The sequence below is a fragment of the Heloderma suspectum genome, chromosome 14 (genome assembly GCF_057233095.1).
Source record: "Heloderma suspectum isolate Gila_16-S chromosome 14, 16-S_ref, whole genome shotgun sequence".
In the NCBI taxonomy this organism is placed as follows: Eukaryota; Metazoa; Chordata; class Lepidosauria; order Squamata; family Helodermatidae; genus Heloderma; species Heloderma suspectum.
The window spans coordinates 5,562,501-5,581,108 of NC_139471.1; the positions used below are offsets into that span (position 1 = coordinate 5,562,501).

Below are 18,608 nucleotides of genomic sequence, written 5' to 3' on the forward strand. Positions count from 1 at the left end.
GTCAGAGAGTTGCAATGAAAACTAGTGCTGGCCATCTCTTCGACAACCTGAGGGGCTGGTTACGCCCCTCCCTTAGGGTGGGTCTTCCCATAGGGACCTTCCCTGCACAGCCAGACTTTCAGAACACCTCACGAGCTGACATTGCTCCTCTCGCCTAGCCTGTCGTCCCACCCTGGGATCTCGCATTTCTAACTCCTCGTCCTCCTCCCAGCTCCGGGATTCCAATGGGTGAAGAGGCTCCTGGCTGGCAACTTTGCAACTGATTAGTTTGCAGTCCGGACAACCTCCCCTCTGGGACCATGAGTCTCCTGCAACCCTGGCACTTTAGCAAACCCTCCTGCCTACTTCCCGTCAGACTCCAAATCAGTTCCCACTTTTTGGGGGGTGCCTCTGCAGAGGTGCTGGGTCCAATCTCTACACTTCCTCCCCATCAGCTATGCCAGCTAGGGCAGATGGGAGCTGTAGGCCAAAACATCTGGAAGGACACGAGTGGCCCGCTCCTGCGTCAAGGTCATGCAAAGGCAGAGGCAGCACTTGTAGGAAAAGATCAGCAGGTGGGAGCGAGGGAATGGTGCTCAGCTCCTCCTGTGCCTGCCAAATCTTCCCTGAAGTGCCCTCTGCAAGGCCATTCCCCCCAGCGGGCTTAATTCTAGTTTTGGAGCCTGGCTAGTGGCGGGGGCAGCCTAGGGGAGCACTGGAGGAAAAAAATAACAAGCGGAGGACGGATTAAGCACACCCAGCCTTCCACGTGCCAGTTCTCCATCCCTGAATTCCCCCTTACTTAGCCTAGTTCCTGCCCTTCGACAGCGTGGTTTTGCAGATTACACCATATAGGCCAGGGGTGTCCAAGGGCCAAATTCCATTTCAGAGAAGCTCTTGGGGGCTGCATTCCAGTGGTGGGCGGGGCCAAACACCCTTCCCTCGTCCTCACCCCCTTTCCCTCAACCACCAATCATTTGATGGTTTCCCAACTTTTGTGCAGTTCTTTTCCCATTCTAAATGGTCGAAATGCTTCTCCAAAGACCTAGTTACCGGCAGTAAGAGCTTTAAGCTAAAAGAGGCTGGTCTTTTTGGCCCCTTCCCTTTTGTCTCTGGCCCTGCCCACTGCTGGAATGCGGCCCCCGAGAGCTTCTCCGCAATGGAATTCGGCCCTCAGGTTGAAAGAGGTTCAACATTCCTGGCTTAGAGATATTGAAGACGGAATACCAGAACCTGTGGAATCTGCTAAGACTTTTCTCTATAGCCTTGAGGACTAGAACCCTGACATAAAGCTGAGAAGTGGAAGTCTAAATTCCTCAACAGATGCTGACCACACCAATTCCACCTGTAAGGAATTCTGGAAGACAACAGAAGTGTTTGTGCACGAAAGGGACTGGCGGGGGTGGGGGCATTCCCATGTTTACAAAATAGAATGCTGGCAGGACTTTTTTTTTTTTTTTAAACAAAGCACCTCCTACCTGCACGTTACACATCTCTGCTTGCAAGTCTTCCCCCTCACACTGACGCCCACCGAAAGCAGGCCTGGAAGGAAAGAACACCTTTATATGCAGGGTCAACCTGATGAATTTTGCTCCCCAAGGACGAAAACAAGATGCCAGCCCCTCCCGTTCCATGTACAAAAGTTGACTGTCAAATCTTTCTTCAACACTGGTGCCGGGACCGCGTCCTCCACCACACCTGAAGGCAGCAGGCTAGCTTAGGGGGTGCAAAGCAGGTTGCATCAGCCACAACTCTCCTCCAACACCTTGCTGCCACCTCCCAGCAACTGCAGCCTGAAGCAACCACCGCACTTTGCTTAATGATGGGGCCAGCCCTATATGCATGGAAGCAGGTGAGACACAAAAATGGGACTCATCAGTCCTCAATCCGTAACACGAGTCTGCTTTCCGAGTGCAGAGAGGATACCTGCCAGCACTGGCCAGGTGTATGCCTGGCCACCAAACAGCCTTGTCGAGGGATGGGACGTAGTTCTATGGCAAAGCTCATGCTTTATATCAGGGATGGGGAACCTTTGGCCCGAAGCCTATCTGGCCTGCAGGACCTCAAGCAAGGCACCTCCCTGAAGCCCCGCTCCTAACGGCTAGCAGGAAAAGCCCCGCTGTTATCTCCAATGAAGCTGTCCCGGGCGAGGCGCCAACTGAAGAACTGCCTTCACTGTGTGGGGGGTTTCCCCACCTGGGGAAAGCCCACGTGAAGCAAAGCAGGAGCCCTGGGCCAAGTGCTGACCAGAGACCGAGTGATGGCAGGGGGCCTGGGCCCATCCAGCGAGTCTGGGTGGGTGGGTGGGTGGGTGGGGAGTCAGGTCTCCACCCCACCCCAAAATAGTTCCCAACACCTGCTTTACTTGCAGAAGGCCCTTGGCATTTACAGGTATACCTGGAAAAAGCTATTGGGTAGCACCCAATGTCTGCCCTACTTAAGATTAGGCCCACTGAAATGAATGGGAGTTAAGTTAGCCCTAACTAACTTCAGACCCATTGATTTTGGTGGGTCTACTCTAAGTAGGGCTAACATTGGAGGCAACCACTAAGTTGAAACCCAGGAGAGCCGCTGCTGCCAGTCAGTGTCAACAATACTGAGCTAGATGGACCCAGGGTCTGACTCAGGATAAAGCAGATTTCGATGCGCCGTCCTTTATTCAGCACCATGAGGACTGGAATCTTACTTCTTTTAGGGAGAAGGGCCGTAGCTCAGTGGTGGTGCAGATGCTTTGCATGCAGAAAGTCCCAGGTTCGATCCCTGGCATCTCCAGGTAGGGCTAGATGGAAAAACTCCTGCCTAAAACCCCAGAGAGCCATTGCTGCCAGTCAGTGTCGACAACGCCGGGCTAGAAGGACCAAGGTTCTGACTAAATATATGGCAGCTTCCGATGTTCCTAAGCTTTTCTACATGAGACATTTATTATATGCTCTTCATTCCCTACTCACGGTTGTCTATGGGTTCTTTAGGCAACGTCATGACCCTCCAGTTTTCCTTCTGTGTCTAAAGAGCACTTTTGGTGAGTTTTTCTTTAGAGCAGGGAAAATGCGGTATGTAATTGTAAAATGAAAGAAAATGCTTTTTTTCACTTGTGTATTTGCACTAGTCCGCTATATGCCACCTAGAGAGTATGTAGCGGAAAAGCAGGAAACGGAACATTCCCTTTCCTGCTTCATGCAGTGCTCGGATAGCAGTTCTGCAACAAAACCCAAAGCAGACACAGCAGATCCATTTCTATGAAGTGCTGTTGCTATTGGTCACAGGTAACCGCCTTCAGGAGGCAACCTGGTGCGAAGGTCACCTCAGTGGTGCTGGTTGCTCCGCTGACTCAACTACCACTAACAGGGTAGCAGTGTCCTGTTTGGACTTTGCGGAACTGCTACGCTGCTGCACTTACCAGCAAAACCGATAGCAGTTTAAAGCGGTCATGCGGACCTGCCCAAATCACTTCACACAGAGCTCTGGCTGGGGCTGTGGCGAGTCTCTCTGTTGCCACCTCCACATCTGCTCAGGCTGCACACAGGACCAGGAAAGTCACCGTTCAGGGAAGCGTGCCTGCTTTATCTTTTCAGTGGAGACACCCTGAAAAGCCTCTTTGCCACCCATGGAACACATCCTGAAAGCCACGCCTCTAACCCTTTGCCAGGGTCGGCACAGCCGGGCACCTGCCGAGGGCCCACACCCCAGCAGGGTCCCACTGACAAGAGCCCTCTTGCAACCTGCGTGTTCCCCTGCCTCTCGCTCTGGCCCAGGCAACGGAGGTGGCGAGAAGGAGGAAAAGGAGGCGCCATGGCCACCTGGCTCCCTGGCCCCCCACCTGCCAAGCAAGCAAGTGGGAGCAAGGAGGAGGAAGAGGAGGAGGAGAAAGAGCAGCTGGTGACAGTGGGGGTGAGGAGGCAGCCCCACTGAGGGAGGAGGCCACTGAGGGTGTCTTGCCCAAGGGCCCCCCAAAACCTAGAGCCGGCACTGCCCCTCAGACACAGCCGCCTAAGAGTCCCACCCCGGCTCGGCGAGAGCAAGGCCTTACTCACCTGGGGTTGTTGCACTGTCGCCACCTGGCCATGACTCCCCCTCCACAGCTCCGGGAGCAGGCGGTGAAGGCGGTCCAGCCAGACCAGTGCCCGTGCACCACCGCGACGGGGTGCAGGTCTTCCAAGGAGCTGCAGCGGCCTTTGGAGCACCACTGGAACGGTGCCATTTTCATGTTTTATGCCGTTTCAATGTTTGTAATGCTCTTGTTTTTACAATCAGGTTAAGGTTTTATCGCCTTGATGGCTTTTTAGCAAATAAGGCGGTACATAAATATTAATAATATGTCAATAAAATAGATAATTTGGGATTGTCTTCCCAGTTACTCTGGTTCATGCTACCTTTCTCCCTCCTCCCCAAATCCTGCTCCCTAGACCGAAATTCATCCTCTCCTGTCTATTGACTTCCGCTGGAGCTGATGAGTCACGGCCCAACCATCCGGCCCATAGAAGCTTACAGGCTGATTCTTGGGGCCAGTTTGCACATAACAACAACCTATGGGTTAAACAACCCATGGGCTGTCGGGGATGAGCAGGAGAGGGCGCCCACCACTTTCTCTTTTCCTCAGCAACTCACAAGCAGCTCCTTTGTAAGTTGCTGAGTGTGACGTCTGAAACCGGGTCCCTAGTTTTTTAGGATCTAAACCCAACACTTAACCACATAACAAGCCATGGTTTAACGGCAGGGTTGTTTAGCCCCTAAACAACCCAGCGGTCTTGGTTTGGACGTCACGCTCAGCAGCCTATAAAGGAGCTGCTCGTGGGTTGCTAAGTAAAAGCAGAAGTAGCAGGCACTCCTCAAGCAACTCTCTCCCACCTGTGCATGACAGCCCACGGGTTATTTAACCCATGGGTGTCATTACATGCAAACCAGGTCTTCAACTACCACTAAACCTCTCCCTGGCCCTCACCTGTGCTGAATCCCTGGTGAGGCCTGATCCCACCGCATTCCACTCCCACTGGGTATAGGAACACTGTCCCATCGTATTGCTGCTTTCAGCCACCTGTTTCTATGACCGCTCCTTCTCAGAAGACTCTTACCTTGTTGATCCCGCATTCGGTACCATCCAGGAGGGGAACAAGGAGCCGGGTACAACTGGACTGGTCGGCTGGATTCGTGTGGCAAGAGAGAACTTTGCACATGTCCTGAAAAAAGAAGAAAGAGGGGCAGTGGGAGGGAGGGACGTCCATGCTCCTGTATCAACCCCTGGCTTACCAGACAAGGTTGTCATGAGGATCAAATGGAGCAGGGGTGCACAACCGGCATCACCCCAAGGGTGCCCTGCCCTTCCCACCACCGCTGAATTTCCCCCTTACCTGCACTCTCTACAGAGAAAAAGTGACAAGACAAGCTGTGGGGAAATTTAATTCAATCTCCAGGCTGCAATCTGGCAGCCTAACTAGGTTCAGGGGCTTTGGGCAAACCATCCTCTCAACTTCATTGTCCTCCCCCCAAATTTGCAATATTACTGGCCAAACTTAAAGTCCCTAAAGACTTTTTATAGTGTCTGCTACCACTATAATGCTTTTTGATTTTTTAGTGTTTTATACTTTATGGGTATGATTCGTAATACATTATTCTGAGTTCTGTGTTTTAATAAAGTTTCAAGCTACCTTTGGAGGGACAAGCCTGCAAGTCGGCCTAAAAATAACAACATGAAGAAATGAAACAGATACAAGTTGAGAAAGGCAACATACCTGAAGCACTTTATATATTATAAAGCATGGGAAGCCTTAGTATTGTATTTATTATTACATCTTAGTGAATGGACCCAGCTTCACATGGGCTGGAATAGCACTTAGTTTGATACAGCAAAGCCCTCAAGCAAAGTTATGTAGCCATCAGAGCTGGACACATTGTGCCCGCCCCATCTGAGTGAAGCCATGCCCACTGGCATCCCTAGGCAAGGCCCCTGCCATTGTGCACCCCTATAACCCCCTGTGGGAGGGGTCTACCCACTCCATTCCAATGGAGGGGGGTGCCCCACAGCAGTGGGGAGGGAGCAGGAGTATAAATCTGTCCCTCAGCCTTCTAATCTCCCCTGGCTTTAAACTGTATGGACTGCAAAGCTATGCGCTGGTTGGGGATGTCTGCCACCTAGTGGTTGAAGATTCTACTGCAGGCTTCAAGAACATGGACCCATTAAAATTAATTAAAATTAATGAATGAATTATAAAAACAAAATATGCCCTTAGTATGCATGCCAAGTTCCAGGGGTCTAGGTTTCATGGTCTTGGTGCTATGGCACAGATGGACAAACGGACACACATCCTCTTTTATGATTATAAATAATGTCAGCACAACCCAGTGAAAAGCGTTCTACCTACAATGTCGTGTCCAGCAAAACTGCAGGCTGTAGCGCCGCCCCCAAAGGCGATTTTACACTGCTCGTCCACCCCATAATACAGGCCTGGCTTCCCTCCTGGGATACCATCCTGGAGGTCTGGCAGGTCATCCGTGCAGCTTGCTTGGCCTGTACTGGTGAAAAACCACGAGACACACAGCTTGTGGGTTAGTTTGGGGAAGCTCAACCACCACTATTTTGTTCATTTAAATGGGTTCAAGAGCTCAGAGTGGTTAAGATGAGACCTATAAAAACCCGTTCCTGGGTTCCACCTTACTGATTTCAGCAGACTGTACTGAGGGAGATGAAAGGAGAAGTAGGCCCATTCCACCAGCCTTGATGAAATACTACTTTATTTTTTCCTATTCCCTCCCTATCCCTGTTTTTTGTGTGCTGTGTCCTTTTCGATTGTAAGCCTGCAGGCAGGGAACTGCCTTGTTTTACTGTTTGTCTGAAAGCCCCTCCAGGAGGCTTTTTAGCTGAGGAGCAGGATAAAAAGACTTTCAATTGATCCTGGATTTGTTTTATGGTTTGGCTGATTGCTCAGAGTTGTTTTTAGATATAGGTTGTCTCTGTGTATACTGTCTGTTTGTGTGTGTTTTATGTTTGTAAATTTTGCGTATTGTATTTTTAATATTTTTAACGTTTGTAAACTGCCCAGAGAAGTTCGGCTATCGGATGGTATAGAAATGTAATAAATAAATACATAAATAAAAAATAAATACAGCATCACACCAAGAAACTGGGGTGGGTGGGGTGTCAGTGCAGATGAAGGGGCGCGGCTCAGGTCTCAGTGGCTCCCAGTGGGTTGTACGGGGCTGAGGAAACTTACCTTGGAGAGCTGTAGCGGTTCACCTATCGGACTTGGGACCAAACATAACCCCTTGGCCAGGAAGCTCACCGGGTGACCTTTGGCCAGTCACTCTCTCAGCCTAACCTACCTCGCAAGTTTGTTGTAAGGATGAAATGGACGTCGGAGAAAGGAACATTTGTGCTGCCCTAGAATTTGTACCAGACATTGCAGCATATGGTTCATGGGGTGCTAAGGTAGGAAAAGGGAAGGGTGGCTTTGGCTACAGACTTGGTAGCCACGCATTTAATTCCTTTAATTTCTTATAGCTCTGTTTTAAATGCTCTCTGTTTTCACTGTGAATTGTATGTGTATTCTATTCTGGCTTAGGACCAGTCTACCCAAAGGAGGGCCTCCTTCCTGCCCGATTGCTAAGGTCATCTTGGAAGGTTCTTTTCTGGGTGCTGCTGCCCATAATGGTGTGAGGTGTGGCTACCAGGGAAAGAACCTGTAGATTTGGAAGATATATTTTCATCAGTTATTTCATTTGTAGCAAGATATTTTTATAAGGTATTGTGTATGATTCTTCTTTTTTTCTTTCATGTATTTCCTACTTTTTTCTCTTCTTTGTTACTGCTGAATGAAAATAATTATAACAACAAAATGCAGGGAGCCGCTTTCCTTACAGCATGAGAGACAGGTGTAGCCACTTCAATTTTTTCTGTGAAGAACAGATTTGAGGGCGGGGTGGGTGGGGAATGACTGTGCATACATTCATGGGATCTTGGATTTCCCATGAGCACCAAAGCACCTCCCGTGAGCACCAAAGACCTCCAAGCAGTATCTATTTGTGGCTTCTCTTGCCTGCCCTTTCCCTCCCATCCCGTCAGATGTGTGCCTAAGAGAACACAAAAAACACAGATAGAACACCAGCTCAGAGCTTTTACCTGACAAAGGCTAAGAGCTGCTCTCTGCTACACACAGACCAAGTCAGGTCCACGCTGTTGTGACCACCTTCGGAGCCCATAATGTGTCCGTTCCCAAAGCATCGGTTTCCTTCTCCATCATGCTGGATCCCAAAACTGCAGTAAAAACAGAAACAAAAAAGGAAAATGGACACTTTGTGGTGAGCATTCCCTGACACTGTCCCAAGCCCAGAGTTGATCTTTGGGAGATTCCACTTAATACTTGGAGGCTAGCCTGAGGGAGGCGGGGAGATAAGTTACCATGGCCCCCAAAGGTAACTAGAAATTAGTTACCATGGGTCCTGAAAATACTAGATCTGAGTTACCATGGCCCCCAAAGATACTAGAGAGGAGTTACCATGGCCCCCAAAGATACTAGAGAGGAGTTACCATGGCCCCCAAAGATACTAGAGAGGAGTTACCATGGCCCCCAAAGATACTAGAGAGGAGTTACCATGGCCCCCTGAGATACTAGAGATAAGTTACCATGGCCCCCTGAGATACTAGAGATGAGTTACCATGGCCCCCTGAGATACTAGAGATGAGTTACCATGGCTCCCTGAGATACTAGGGATGAGTTACCATGGCCCCCAGAGATACTAGAGACTTTCTCCAGACCCTTTTGTTCTCCTTGCCCACTCACCTGTGTCCAATCTCATGGGCAATGGTGACTCCCAAGCCAAATCCTGTGTCCTCAGTGATGACACAGCTCCAAGCGGTGGAACAGGCCCCGCCCAGCTGGGTGACACCACGCACCTGCTTGTTTCCATCAGGGAGCTCCAGGTCAAATCTAAGGAGAACCAGGAAAAGAGGAGGAACAGTGGAGCAACAGAGAGAAAGGCAGAACACTTGCTAGGCCAGCAATCCCCAACCTGGTGTCCTCCAGATGTGTTGGACTATGACTCCCATCATCCTCAGCCATCATGGCCATGTTTAAAAACAGTTGTCTGAAAAATCAGTCTTTAAGCAATAAGGTTCCAGGGCCAAGTTACATTTCCAAAGCCCAGGTGAACAAATATGTTTTAGAGATTGTCTAAAACTCAACAATGTGGGAGCCAACCACACTTCACCGGGCAGAGAATTCCACAATTGGGAAGTCACCACCAAGAAGGCCCTGTCTTGGGTCACCGTACCACAAGCCTTGCTCACTGGTGGGATCATGAGTGTCAGGGGTGTTTCTGAGCACAGGGAGTGGGATAGCAGTTCAGATTCTGAAGGAGAACCATCAGACATGGGGGAGGTGTTTTCCCTGGCTAGTCCAGATATGAGTAGGCCTGCTTCTCAGGTTACAAACGTACAGATGGCTGAGCTTGAGGGTCCCGCCTCACCTCCCCCCGATGAGAGGCAGTGAACAGGAGGCTGACCTAATAGATGCCAGGCGCAGATGCAGAGCAAAGAGAGAGAAGGCAGGGGCAGAACTTAGACGGTCTACCCGATTGGCCTTGCGTGAGAAGCTGCGCTTAGAGGCTTCATGAGAAGAGAGGGACCCCCCCCTTGTTAGGCTAGCGAGACCACCTCCCTCTTCAAACGGTGGGAGTTTCAAACGGTGGGCAACTCTTGTAAATTCCATTTGGATCCCCTGGAGGTATTCCTTGTTGACAGAGAGTTTCTCTGAGAATTTGTATCTGTATGACCCTGTGAAGTAATAGATTAAAAGCTGTAGACTAAAGCCTCTCGTCTGTCTATTTTTTTTAATTATTTATTTATTTCATTTCTGTACTGCCCAATAGCTGAAGCTCTATGTCTATGTTTGGGCACTGAAGCGAAGTGGGGGCTAAGAGAATTGTAACCGTGAGCAGGGTCTCTCTGGCTAATCAGTACTGGAGGAGGCACTTTTTAAGAGGTCTCCAGCGGTCTCTTATCCAGGCACTGACAGGATTCCCAACAAAAGTCAGTATTTTACTGGTCAGTATCATACATCTAATCCAGGTAACCTCCACTGGAGTCTGAAGAACAAAAACACTCAATTCTAGCGAACTCCACCTGCGATGTACCAGATTCCATCCTGGCTCCACTAACTGTCTAAGAGGACAGAGTTTTTGAAATCAGAACTTGGCTACACTAGCAAGCTTAACAATGCTACAGCATTGGGTGTTCCTCCACACCATTCCTAGTGGCCTTGTGTTCACAGCAGCGTGGCGGGGGAGCAAAACCTGGCACACCCCTAGGCCTGTTTTTGTCCACTGTCCATTGCACATGACTCAAAAAGGCAGGAGGAAGCTTCATTACCTGGTCACATACAGAACAAGATCCGCATGGTGAGGATCCGAATCATTCTCAGGGTTGACCGTCGTGGCCCATTCACAAACACTGATAATGGAGGAAGTGATGTTGGTGGAGATATCGATGCCTTCCTGGAGAGAAAATGGACCCTGAGCAACTAGCCACAAGTTCAGGAAAGCAAAATCAGAGTCTGAGCCTAAGCAAGTCTCTTAGGTGGAAGCAAGTCCCACACATGATGCTCATTCACTTACAGACATTATTTTATTTATCTCCTGCCTTTCCACCAAAAAATGGTGCTCAAGGACGCTAACAATTATGTTTATAAATATAATAAAACATAACAATTATGTTTTATCATGTTGTATTTTAGGGTTTTAACTGTTGTGAACCGCACAGAGAGCTTTGGCTGTTGGGTGGTATTGAAATGTAACAAAATAAAATAAAATAAAATAACTAAGAATAAGACCAAGACTAAAGCAAAAAGTTAATTAAAACAATCGTTAAGACAAATAAATGGAAAGCACAATTAAAACCACAACGATAAAAGAAATGAGTGGCACCCAACCAATGAAAAAATAACCCTTCAGCAACAGGGTAGCTTACAGCCAAAGCCTGCTTGGATTAAAAAAAAAAAAGAATTTGCCTGCCAGCAGGAGGTCAACAAAATGGGAGCAAGCCAATCCCACCTCCCTCAGCAGGGAGTTCCAGAGCATGGGAGCAGCCACCAAGAAGGCGCTCTCTTGCACCCCCAACAAACGTGCTCCGATGGTGGCAGGACTGAGAGAAGGACCTCCCTAGAAGATCTTAAAAACGGGGCGGGGGGGGGGGCTTGTATGAGAGAATGTGGTCTTTCAGGTAGCCTGGTCCCAAACTGTGAGGGCCCTTGGGCAAGACGCCCTCAATGGGCTCCCTCCCTCAGAGAGTCTACCTTCTCACTGCCATTGTCACCAGCTGCTATAGGATCTTTTTCACCATTGCTACCACTCGCTTGCTTGACAAGCAGAGAGCCGGTGAGCAAATAGGCCATGGCATCTCCTGCTCCTCCTCCTCACCACCGCCGTTGTCTGGGTCAGAGCAAGAGGCAGGGGAACAAGCAGGTTGCGATGGGGAAGAGGAGGAAGAAGTCCAGGGGGTTCTTGTAAGCAGGCCCCTGCTGGGGTGTGGGCCCTCGGCAAGTGCCCGAACATGCCGACCCGTGACGCCAGCCCTGCCATACAAAATGCAACTCTGGAGGCTGCACTCTAAAGTGGACTACTAGATACCTAAACCTTTCCCCTTGTGGGATGAAACAGCTTAAGGAAGGAGCTATTTCTAGAACAGCCACCTGAGGAAAAATAAAAAAGAGCTAGTAAACTCCCGTCAGGCTGCCACATTAGGGGCAAACATGTGCACAAGAGATCTCCCAACTTCTTATTTTCCTAAAATCAGCTTCTCTTCCCTCACTCTCCACATTTCATGCGCCTCCCTTCCCCAATCCAACATCTCTGGATTCCACCGCAGGATCACACCTTAAGCATCAAGGACTGTTTCATATGTAAAGAAGTTTGGTGTCAGAAGGGCCTTGTCTCCACAGGAGGCTATTTTATTCAGTGGCTTTGGCTTCCCATTTCTGTTCCACCTCTTCCTAGGATTGTATCAAGGCCAGGCCAGGCCTGGCCTAGCAGGGGGTTGATCCAGCCCTGGAGTTTGCAACGCCCAACCCAGGGTCCTGGAAGTCAGTTGGGAGGGAGGGCTTGAGCCATAGCTGGAGCCAGTAGCCCAAACTACAGTTGGGCCTGCTCTGCTGACCAGGCAAGGGCCAAAACCTCGTATTTATAGTAGGCCTCAGCCAATCCAAAGGCTTCACGCTGCCTGCCAATCACAGGGGCCAATGTTCCACACAGCTATGTTCCACACTCAGTCCCAGGTAGCTTGCTGGGCCAGGTCCAACTTCAAGCTTCTGTAGGCCTGGCTAAAAATGTGAAGGCCTAGGGGAAACAACCAGAAAAAATGGGTGCCCTCAAATTTTCCAAACATCCCTGAGGAAACATGTGGGGGGATTTCCCACTGAGTTTTTACACACACACACACACACACACAAACACTCTTTCTGGCTTCACCCCCCTGGCCCCAGCCTTCACATATCTAGGCCTGGGCAGTCTCCAATTTATTTATTTTTACCTTAGGTTGTGTGAGGACAATCATTTTGAGCAGGTGAACCCTGAACTGAGCTCCCAGTGAGGCATCTCGAAGAAGCTCTGCTCCCTGTGGAGAAGGGGAAAAAATGTCCAAAATGGGTTTTAGGGTGAGGCCGTGAGCTTTAAAATGGACACATCCAACAACTAATGCTTTTGCTGATTTACAGTGTTCTCTTACATTATCTACCTGCTTGCTGGAAGTTAACGCACGGTCACCGCAAATGCATTCTCTGTGCTGCTGTGACAGCTAAAAGACTGATATTACAACACTGGAAGGATAAACACTCACCTCCTAAAATGCAGTGGATTGAGGACTTAACAACACTCCCAACATTTGAATGGGGGGGTATACAGACGCCACTTGCAAATGGACACTTCTATGGATATTTGCTCTGCTTTTGTTGAAGTTTATGTATAATTCCTAGAAACCCATACTTTCATCTCTCTCTCTCTCCATTTCATATGCAGGCATTGAAATGGCTATATTCAAATCTATGTAGCTGTTTTCTCCTCATTTTTGTTTTGTTTAAATTTTGCAATACAAACTAATTATTAAAAAAAAAGGTTAGAAAAGGTTGTTAACTAGATATCGATGTCATTGCGCATTTACCATCTTGCCATGTCTAGTTTATCACCACATCATAAATACAAGCTTCCAAAAGGTCAACAGAAGCAGCAAAGAAACATCACAGAGATCCAAAAAGACACTCACAATGTTCAGGTTGGTGAGAATGTACCTCTCGGTGTCTTCCTTGTGGAACTGGTAGACATCCGAGCCTACCACAACCAGGAGTTCCAGGTGCTTCACGTCCCCCTCAGCCGCCCTGTGAACGCGGGATGGAAACTTTCGTTCTACAATAGAACACCAAGAGGTTTGGGATGGAAGGAAGCCTTAGTGGCTCTCTGCACGTATAACCCATTTCTAGTCTTCGTTGCTGAACAGAGAACTAGGAGTGCTTCCACACCAAGGCCAGTGTCAAGGGTAGGCATGGTTGGGCACCTGCCAAGGGCCCACACCCCAGCAGGGGCCCACTGACAAGAGCCCCCTGGAGTTGCTCCTCCTCTTCCCCGTTGCAACCTGCTTGCTCACCTGCCTCTTGCTCTGGCCCAGACAATGGAGGTGCGGAAAAGGAAATACTTCTTCACATACCACATAGCTAAACTATGGAATTCACTACCACAAGACGTAGTGATGGCCACCAACTTGGATGGCTTTAAAAGGGGGTTAGATCAATTCTTGGAAGAGAAAGCTATAATTGCCTACTAGTCCTGAGGGCTCTATGCTATTTCCGGTGTCAGAGGCAGTATGGCTGCGTATACCAGTTTCTGGGGAACATGGGCAGGAGGGTGCTGTTGCACTCATGTCCTGCTTGTGGGTTTCCCGTGGGCAGCTGGTTGACCACTGTGTGAACAGAGTGCTGGACTAGATGGACCCTTGGTCTGATCCAGCAGGGCTCTTCTTCTGTTCTGAAGGAGGAGCAGGAGATGCCATGGCTTACCACACTGATTTTACCCTGAAGAAACCTCTGGTAAGGCAGGCAAAGGGTTCATTAGAACACAGATTGAAATCAAGACCAGCCCCGCCCCGTTTTTGCCTCGGCTGCATGAAAAACCCTTACCTGTCCATGTCATTGTCCTGTCGTCCTGCCGAGTCCTGAAGATGACATGAAGGCTGGGAAGACCTGGGCCCATCAGCAGGTTTCGTTGTTGGCTTCTCACAGGCCTAATGTGAACCTTCTCCCCATGGACAATGACAAATCCTTGCTAGGAGGAAATATGTATGTATATGTCTTTCTTTCTCAGATCAAATATTATTTTTTATTATTCCCATTTCCTTTCATATATTGATCCATCCATAATTCCTCTCTAAGTTAGCTGCTCAAATGTATTAGCATTCGTAAACTACTCAAATATATTAGCAAGATGCATTAACAGAATGCATTAACAAATTTCACTATTAGCAAGATGTCAAAAGTTACTCAAAGAGTAGAAAGTTTCCCAAGGATTGGGATCTATTGTATTCTACTGAAGGACGGTATAAGTGCTTTCAGAGCCATCGCAACCTGGATGCCTTTAGGACCATCCCATTTGTCTTTGTGTCTTTGTGAGACTCCTATCTCTGCAGAATCTGATTTCGCAAAATCTTGCTTTCATCCATATTAGGCCAGCGATAAAGCTTTTAACTTCCTTTCAACTTAGTGTGTTTCTTAACTCCAGCTCTGTAAGATCCCAGGAACAATTAGCCTGATCAACTGAGATTTTCTGGTTTGGTGAAGTGTACCTCACTGCGGGAGAAGATAAATGTTAGCCATGTGCTTCACAATTGACATTTTCCACATGGCAATGGAAAGCAGGGGTGGGCAGAAGGTAGAGCTCCAGATGTTTTGGACTTCAACTCCCAGAAGCCCCTGCCAGCATGGCTAATGGTCAGGAATGCTGGGAGTTGGTCCCAAACGTCTGGAGATCAACTTTCTGCCCATCCCTGGTCTACAGGGCACCCCACTACACCAGTGGGTACATGGAATGGGGGCAGGGCGCCATTTTGTCCTTCACCATAGGCAGCAAAATGATTCCCCCAAAATAGGTTCAGGACCTTGAATAGCTCCTTTGGAGTTCTGACAGGGACCCAGAGTGGATTCACAGCCCCAGTGATATCGGAGCCACCAGCCTCCACTGAAATTGTATCGGGCCGGCCCTACCCACACCCAGCCACGTAGGACATCATCTGCCCCGAAGCACAGATGGTAGGACACTCACCAGCTGCCCGTCGCAGTACGTTATTCGACCTTCCGCCCCCGGGGGACTTAAGGTTTTCCCCCTGGCAAAGCAATTGCCCTGGAAACGCCTGAGCAAAGTAGCCGAAGAGTTCAGGCTCCGGCTGCTCACAAAAGAGGAAGAAAGAAGAGCTCGATCCTTCACGAATTCAAAGGCATAGAGCTCCCCCCAGGCTTGGAGGGAACAGTGTTGTCCACTGCAAGGTGTCAGCCCAGCCCGGCCCTCTTGGCAGGAGCAAGTCAGGAGCACAACCTCAAATTCCGACGCTGTGGAAATGGGCAGAAAGGCCTGGCGTTAATGACGCCATGGTCGTTTATATATTTAACTAAAACCTTGCATCACTGCCCTTCATCGAAAAGATTCTGGGGCGGCGTGCAAAAGTTCTGGGTCACACAAGCTCCGGCTGAACATCAGGAGAAACTTCCTGACTGTCAGAGCAATACGACAATGGAACCAATTGCCTGGGGAGGCGGTGGGCTCTCCCACACTGGAGGCATGCAAGACGAGGCTGGACAGCTGTCTGTCGGGGATGCTCTGACTTGGATTCCTGCATGGAGCAGGGGGTTGGACTCGACGGTCTTATAGGCCCCTTCCAACCCTACTATTCTGTGAATAAATATAATGTGAGGGTCCCCAACGCAGCACCCACGGGCACCTCCAGTGGCTTTGTATGCAAAAGGTCCCAGGTTCGATTCCAGCATCTCCAGGTAGGGCTGGGAAAACTCCTGCCTGAAACCCTAGAGAGCCGCTGCCAGTCAGTGTCGGCAACACTGGGCTAGATGGACCAAGGATAAGGCAGCAGTTCCAACTGCAGGTTTTGGAGGGCGCTTGGGCAAGACACCCTCCATGGGCCCCCTCCCTCAGTGAGTCGACTTTCTCACTGGCATGGTCACCAGCTGCCCTTGCTCCTCCTCCTCTTCCTCCTTGCTTGGTGGGCAGAGAGCCCGGGGACCAGGAGGCCGTGGCATCTCCTGCCCCTCCAACTCACCCCACCCTTGCCTGGGCGGGAGCGAGAGGCAGGCGAACAAGCAGGTTGCCATGGGGAAGGGGAGGAGCAACTCCAGGGAAATCCTGTCCGCGGGCCGCTGCTGGGGTGTGGGCCCTCGGCAGGTGCCCAGCCATGCTGACCCTTGACGCCGGCCCTCTGAGGCAGCTTCCTATGTTCCTTTGTGTAGAACACATAGCTCTACCCTCAACAGAGGGGAAGGTGGAAGGGCTCAGGGAGTGCAGGAAGTGGGGCTGCCCCTGCCTTCACCCCTCACTCCAGCATCTGCCACCTGTATCTCCTTACCTTCAAAGACTGAGTCAGTACCAAAAACAGCAAAAGAACCCAGAAAGGTCTGCAAGGGAGAGAACAAAAGAAAAAGTGTCAGAAGCCATCAGAACTTGGACCCTGGACTTGATGGGACCTCCTGCTTGTATGCGAAGCGAAGTGGGAGCCATCAGACAGCATCCACTAGGACATTTCCTTGTTACCCATAAGCCATAACGCTCAGCAATTCTGGCCTGGTATTTTACGTGTCCAGAGTTTCAAGTATGGAGACCCTCGGCAAGCCCGTGTTTTTCTTTTGTTTAATGAAGGAGCGTGACTGCTCCTGATTTCTGCAAATCGGAGTCACTCCCCAGTCCTTGCAGGTATTTGATCGATCATTTCTTTCTTGTCCATGCGTTAAACTAGCAACACAAAGAACCGCTCACTAGATGTGCTAACGGTGTCACTTGCAAAGTTGTGTGCGCGTCTGAGATCCAAAGCTGACTTGGCCTGTAAAATGTGTCTGTATGTATCCGCTTTCTTGCCTTCTGAGATACCTTTTACATACTACACCATTTTTAATCCCTAGACCACTGATGAAGACTTTGTATCAAAACACGTTTGGTTTTCCTTGGCACTAGGATACTTCTGGTATTGTAGGACATTCCAGCACAATCATATTGTACCTTGCTCTGCTGTTTATGTTTTTAGCTTGCACAGGTAAAATTATACTATCAGATATTCTTGTATATATTCTTTGTCATCACCAGTTAGCCCATGTCAGCTGTTGCATTGGCATACTGTTCAGGCTTGGGACACATTTTCTGTTTTGTTTGGTCAGACCCAAAGCTGAACAGGGCAACTTCAATGGGGACCTTTTGGTAGAATGAAAGAGGGCCAAATGAAACAGACAGAGAGAACACAGGGTGTCTTTCACCTACTATCTCAGAGTCTCAGTTAAGAAGCTGGATGCTTTGTGGATCAACTCGAGGCATCTATTTTCTAGGATGTCTGTCCATCTTTCTGCACCATAGCACCAAGACCATTAAACCTATACACCTGAAACTTGGCATGCATATGCAGGGAACTCTAGGGGTGTACACCTCGGGGCAATTTTGTTTTTAATTAATTTAAATGAGTCCATGTGGTTGAAGCCTGCAGTAACGTCTTCAGTCACTCGGGGTAATCTTGCCTAAAAAGCACATAGCTTTGCAGTCCATAACAGTTTGAAGCCAGGGGAGATTAGGAAGCCGAGGGACAGTTTTTTGGTGGTTTCTCCCTCCCCCTGCTGTGGGGCGGACCCCCCTGAAGGGAATGGAGTAGACAGACCCCTCCTTCAGGGGGCAATAGAGGTACACCAGGGCAGGGTCCGTTCCTCGGAGTGCCTGTGGCCATGACTTCACTCAGAAGGCACAGGCACAATGAGTTCAACTCTGGCTGCTGCATATGTTTGCTTGAAGCCCTTGCTGTATCAAACGAAGGGCTATTCCAACCCTTGCAAAGCTGGGTCCATTTGCTAGTCCTAAAGGAAACAAACTCCCCCCACTTTCCGTTTGCTGGAGATCAAACTTACCGCCTGGGTTCTGCAGAGCCAGCAAATTCCCAGGGGGAACGCTGCGAAAAAAAATGCCCAAGGCTTGATGGTCATGTTGCAAGAGCTGCAGCCAACCCTTGCTCAGCCAGCGTCAAAACTTCAGGTTTCTTTGGGCCTGTACATTCGCATGTATGGAGCAGATGAGGCCCGGAAGGGCGCCGAGTTCAAGCAAACGAGAGGGGTGTTCGGGGCCGGGGGGCGGGAGGTTTTGCTGCTAGCTGCAGCTGGAGGGCGGAGGGCAGCCTTGTGCAATGTTTGCAGATTTGTGACAGCCAAACAAGCGTGATGGGAAACAGATTTCGGATGGGCAAAAAAGCCCCGAGAAAACAAGAAGGCATTGGTGCCTCTTACAACTAGATTCGATGCACGTTCAGTCATTAAGTTGCACTATTTCCAGTGGAGCATACTCCCAGGTAAGGGTGCATAAAAGATTGCAACTTAAGGCAATCAATAAGGCTGGGGATTCCCACTGCTAGAGAA

At 49.5% G+C, this 18,608-nt stretch overlaps 1 protein-coding gene across 1 annotated transcript in view; it reads right to left on the bottom strand.

Annotated features, from left to right (window-relative positions):
- The window catches only part of ADAMTS13 (ADAM metallopeptidase with thrombospondin type 1 motif 13), a 46,850-nt gene extending 28,589 nt beyond the window's left edge, over positions 1-18,261 (bottom strand). The window contains exons 1-13 of the mRNA XM_084820898.1: positions 18,108-18,261; positions 16,574-16,622; positions 15,265-15,548; positions 14,127-14,271; positions 13,220-13,359; positions 12,491-12,574; positions 10,337-10,461; positions 8,751-8,897; positions 8,090-8,224; positions 6,336-6,486; positions 5,049-5,153; positions 4,011-4,162; positions 1,458-1,521 (exon numbers count right to left, since the gene is read on the bottom strand). Coding sequence (XP_084677024.1) covers positions 1,458-1,521; positions 4,011-4,162; positions 5,049-5,153; positions 6,336-6,486; positions 8,090-8,224; positions 8,751-8,897; positions 10,337-10,461; positions 12,491-12,574; positions 13,220-13,359; positions 14,127-14,271; positions 15,265-15,548; positions 16,574-16,622; positions 18,108-18,182 — 1,656 coding nt within the window. The 5' untranslated portion in view covers positions 18,183-18,261. The remainder of the gene's footprint in view (positions 1-1,457; positions 1,522-4,010; positions 4,163-5,048; positions 5,154-6,335; positions 6,487-8,089; positions 8,225-8,750; positions 8,898-10,336; positions 10,462-12,490; positions 12,575-13,219; positions 13,360-14,126; positions 14,272-15,264; positions 15,549-16,573; positions 16,623-18,107) is intronic.
- Between the last annotated feature and the right edge of the window lie 347 nt (positions 18,262-18,608).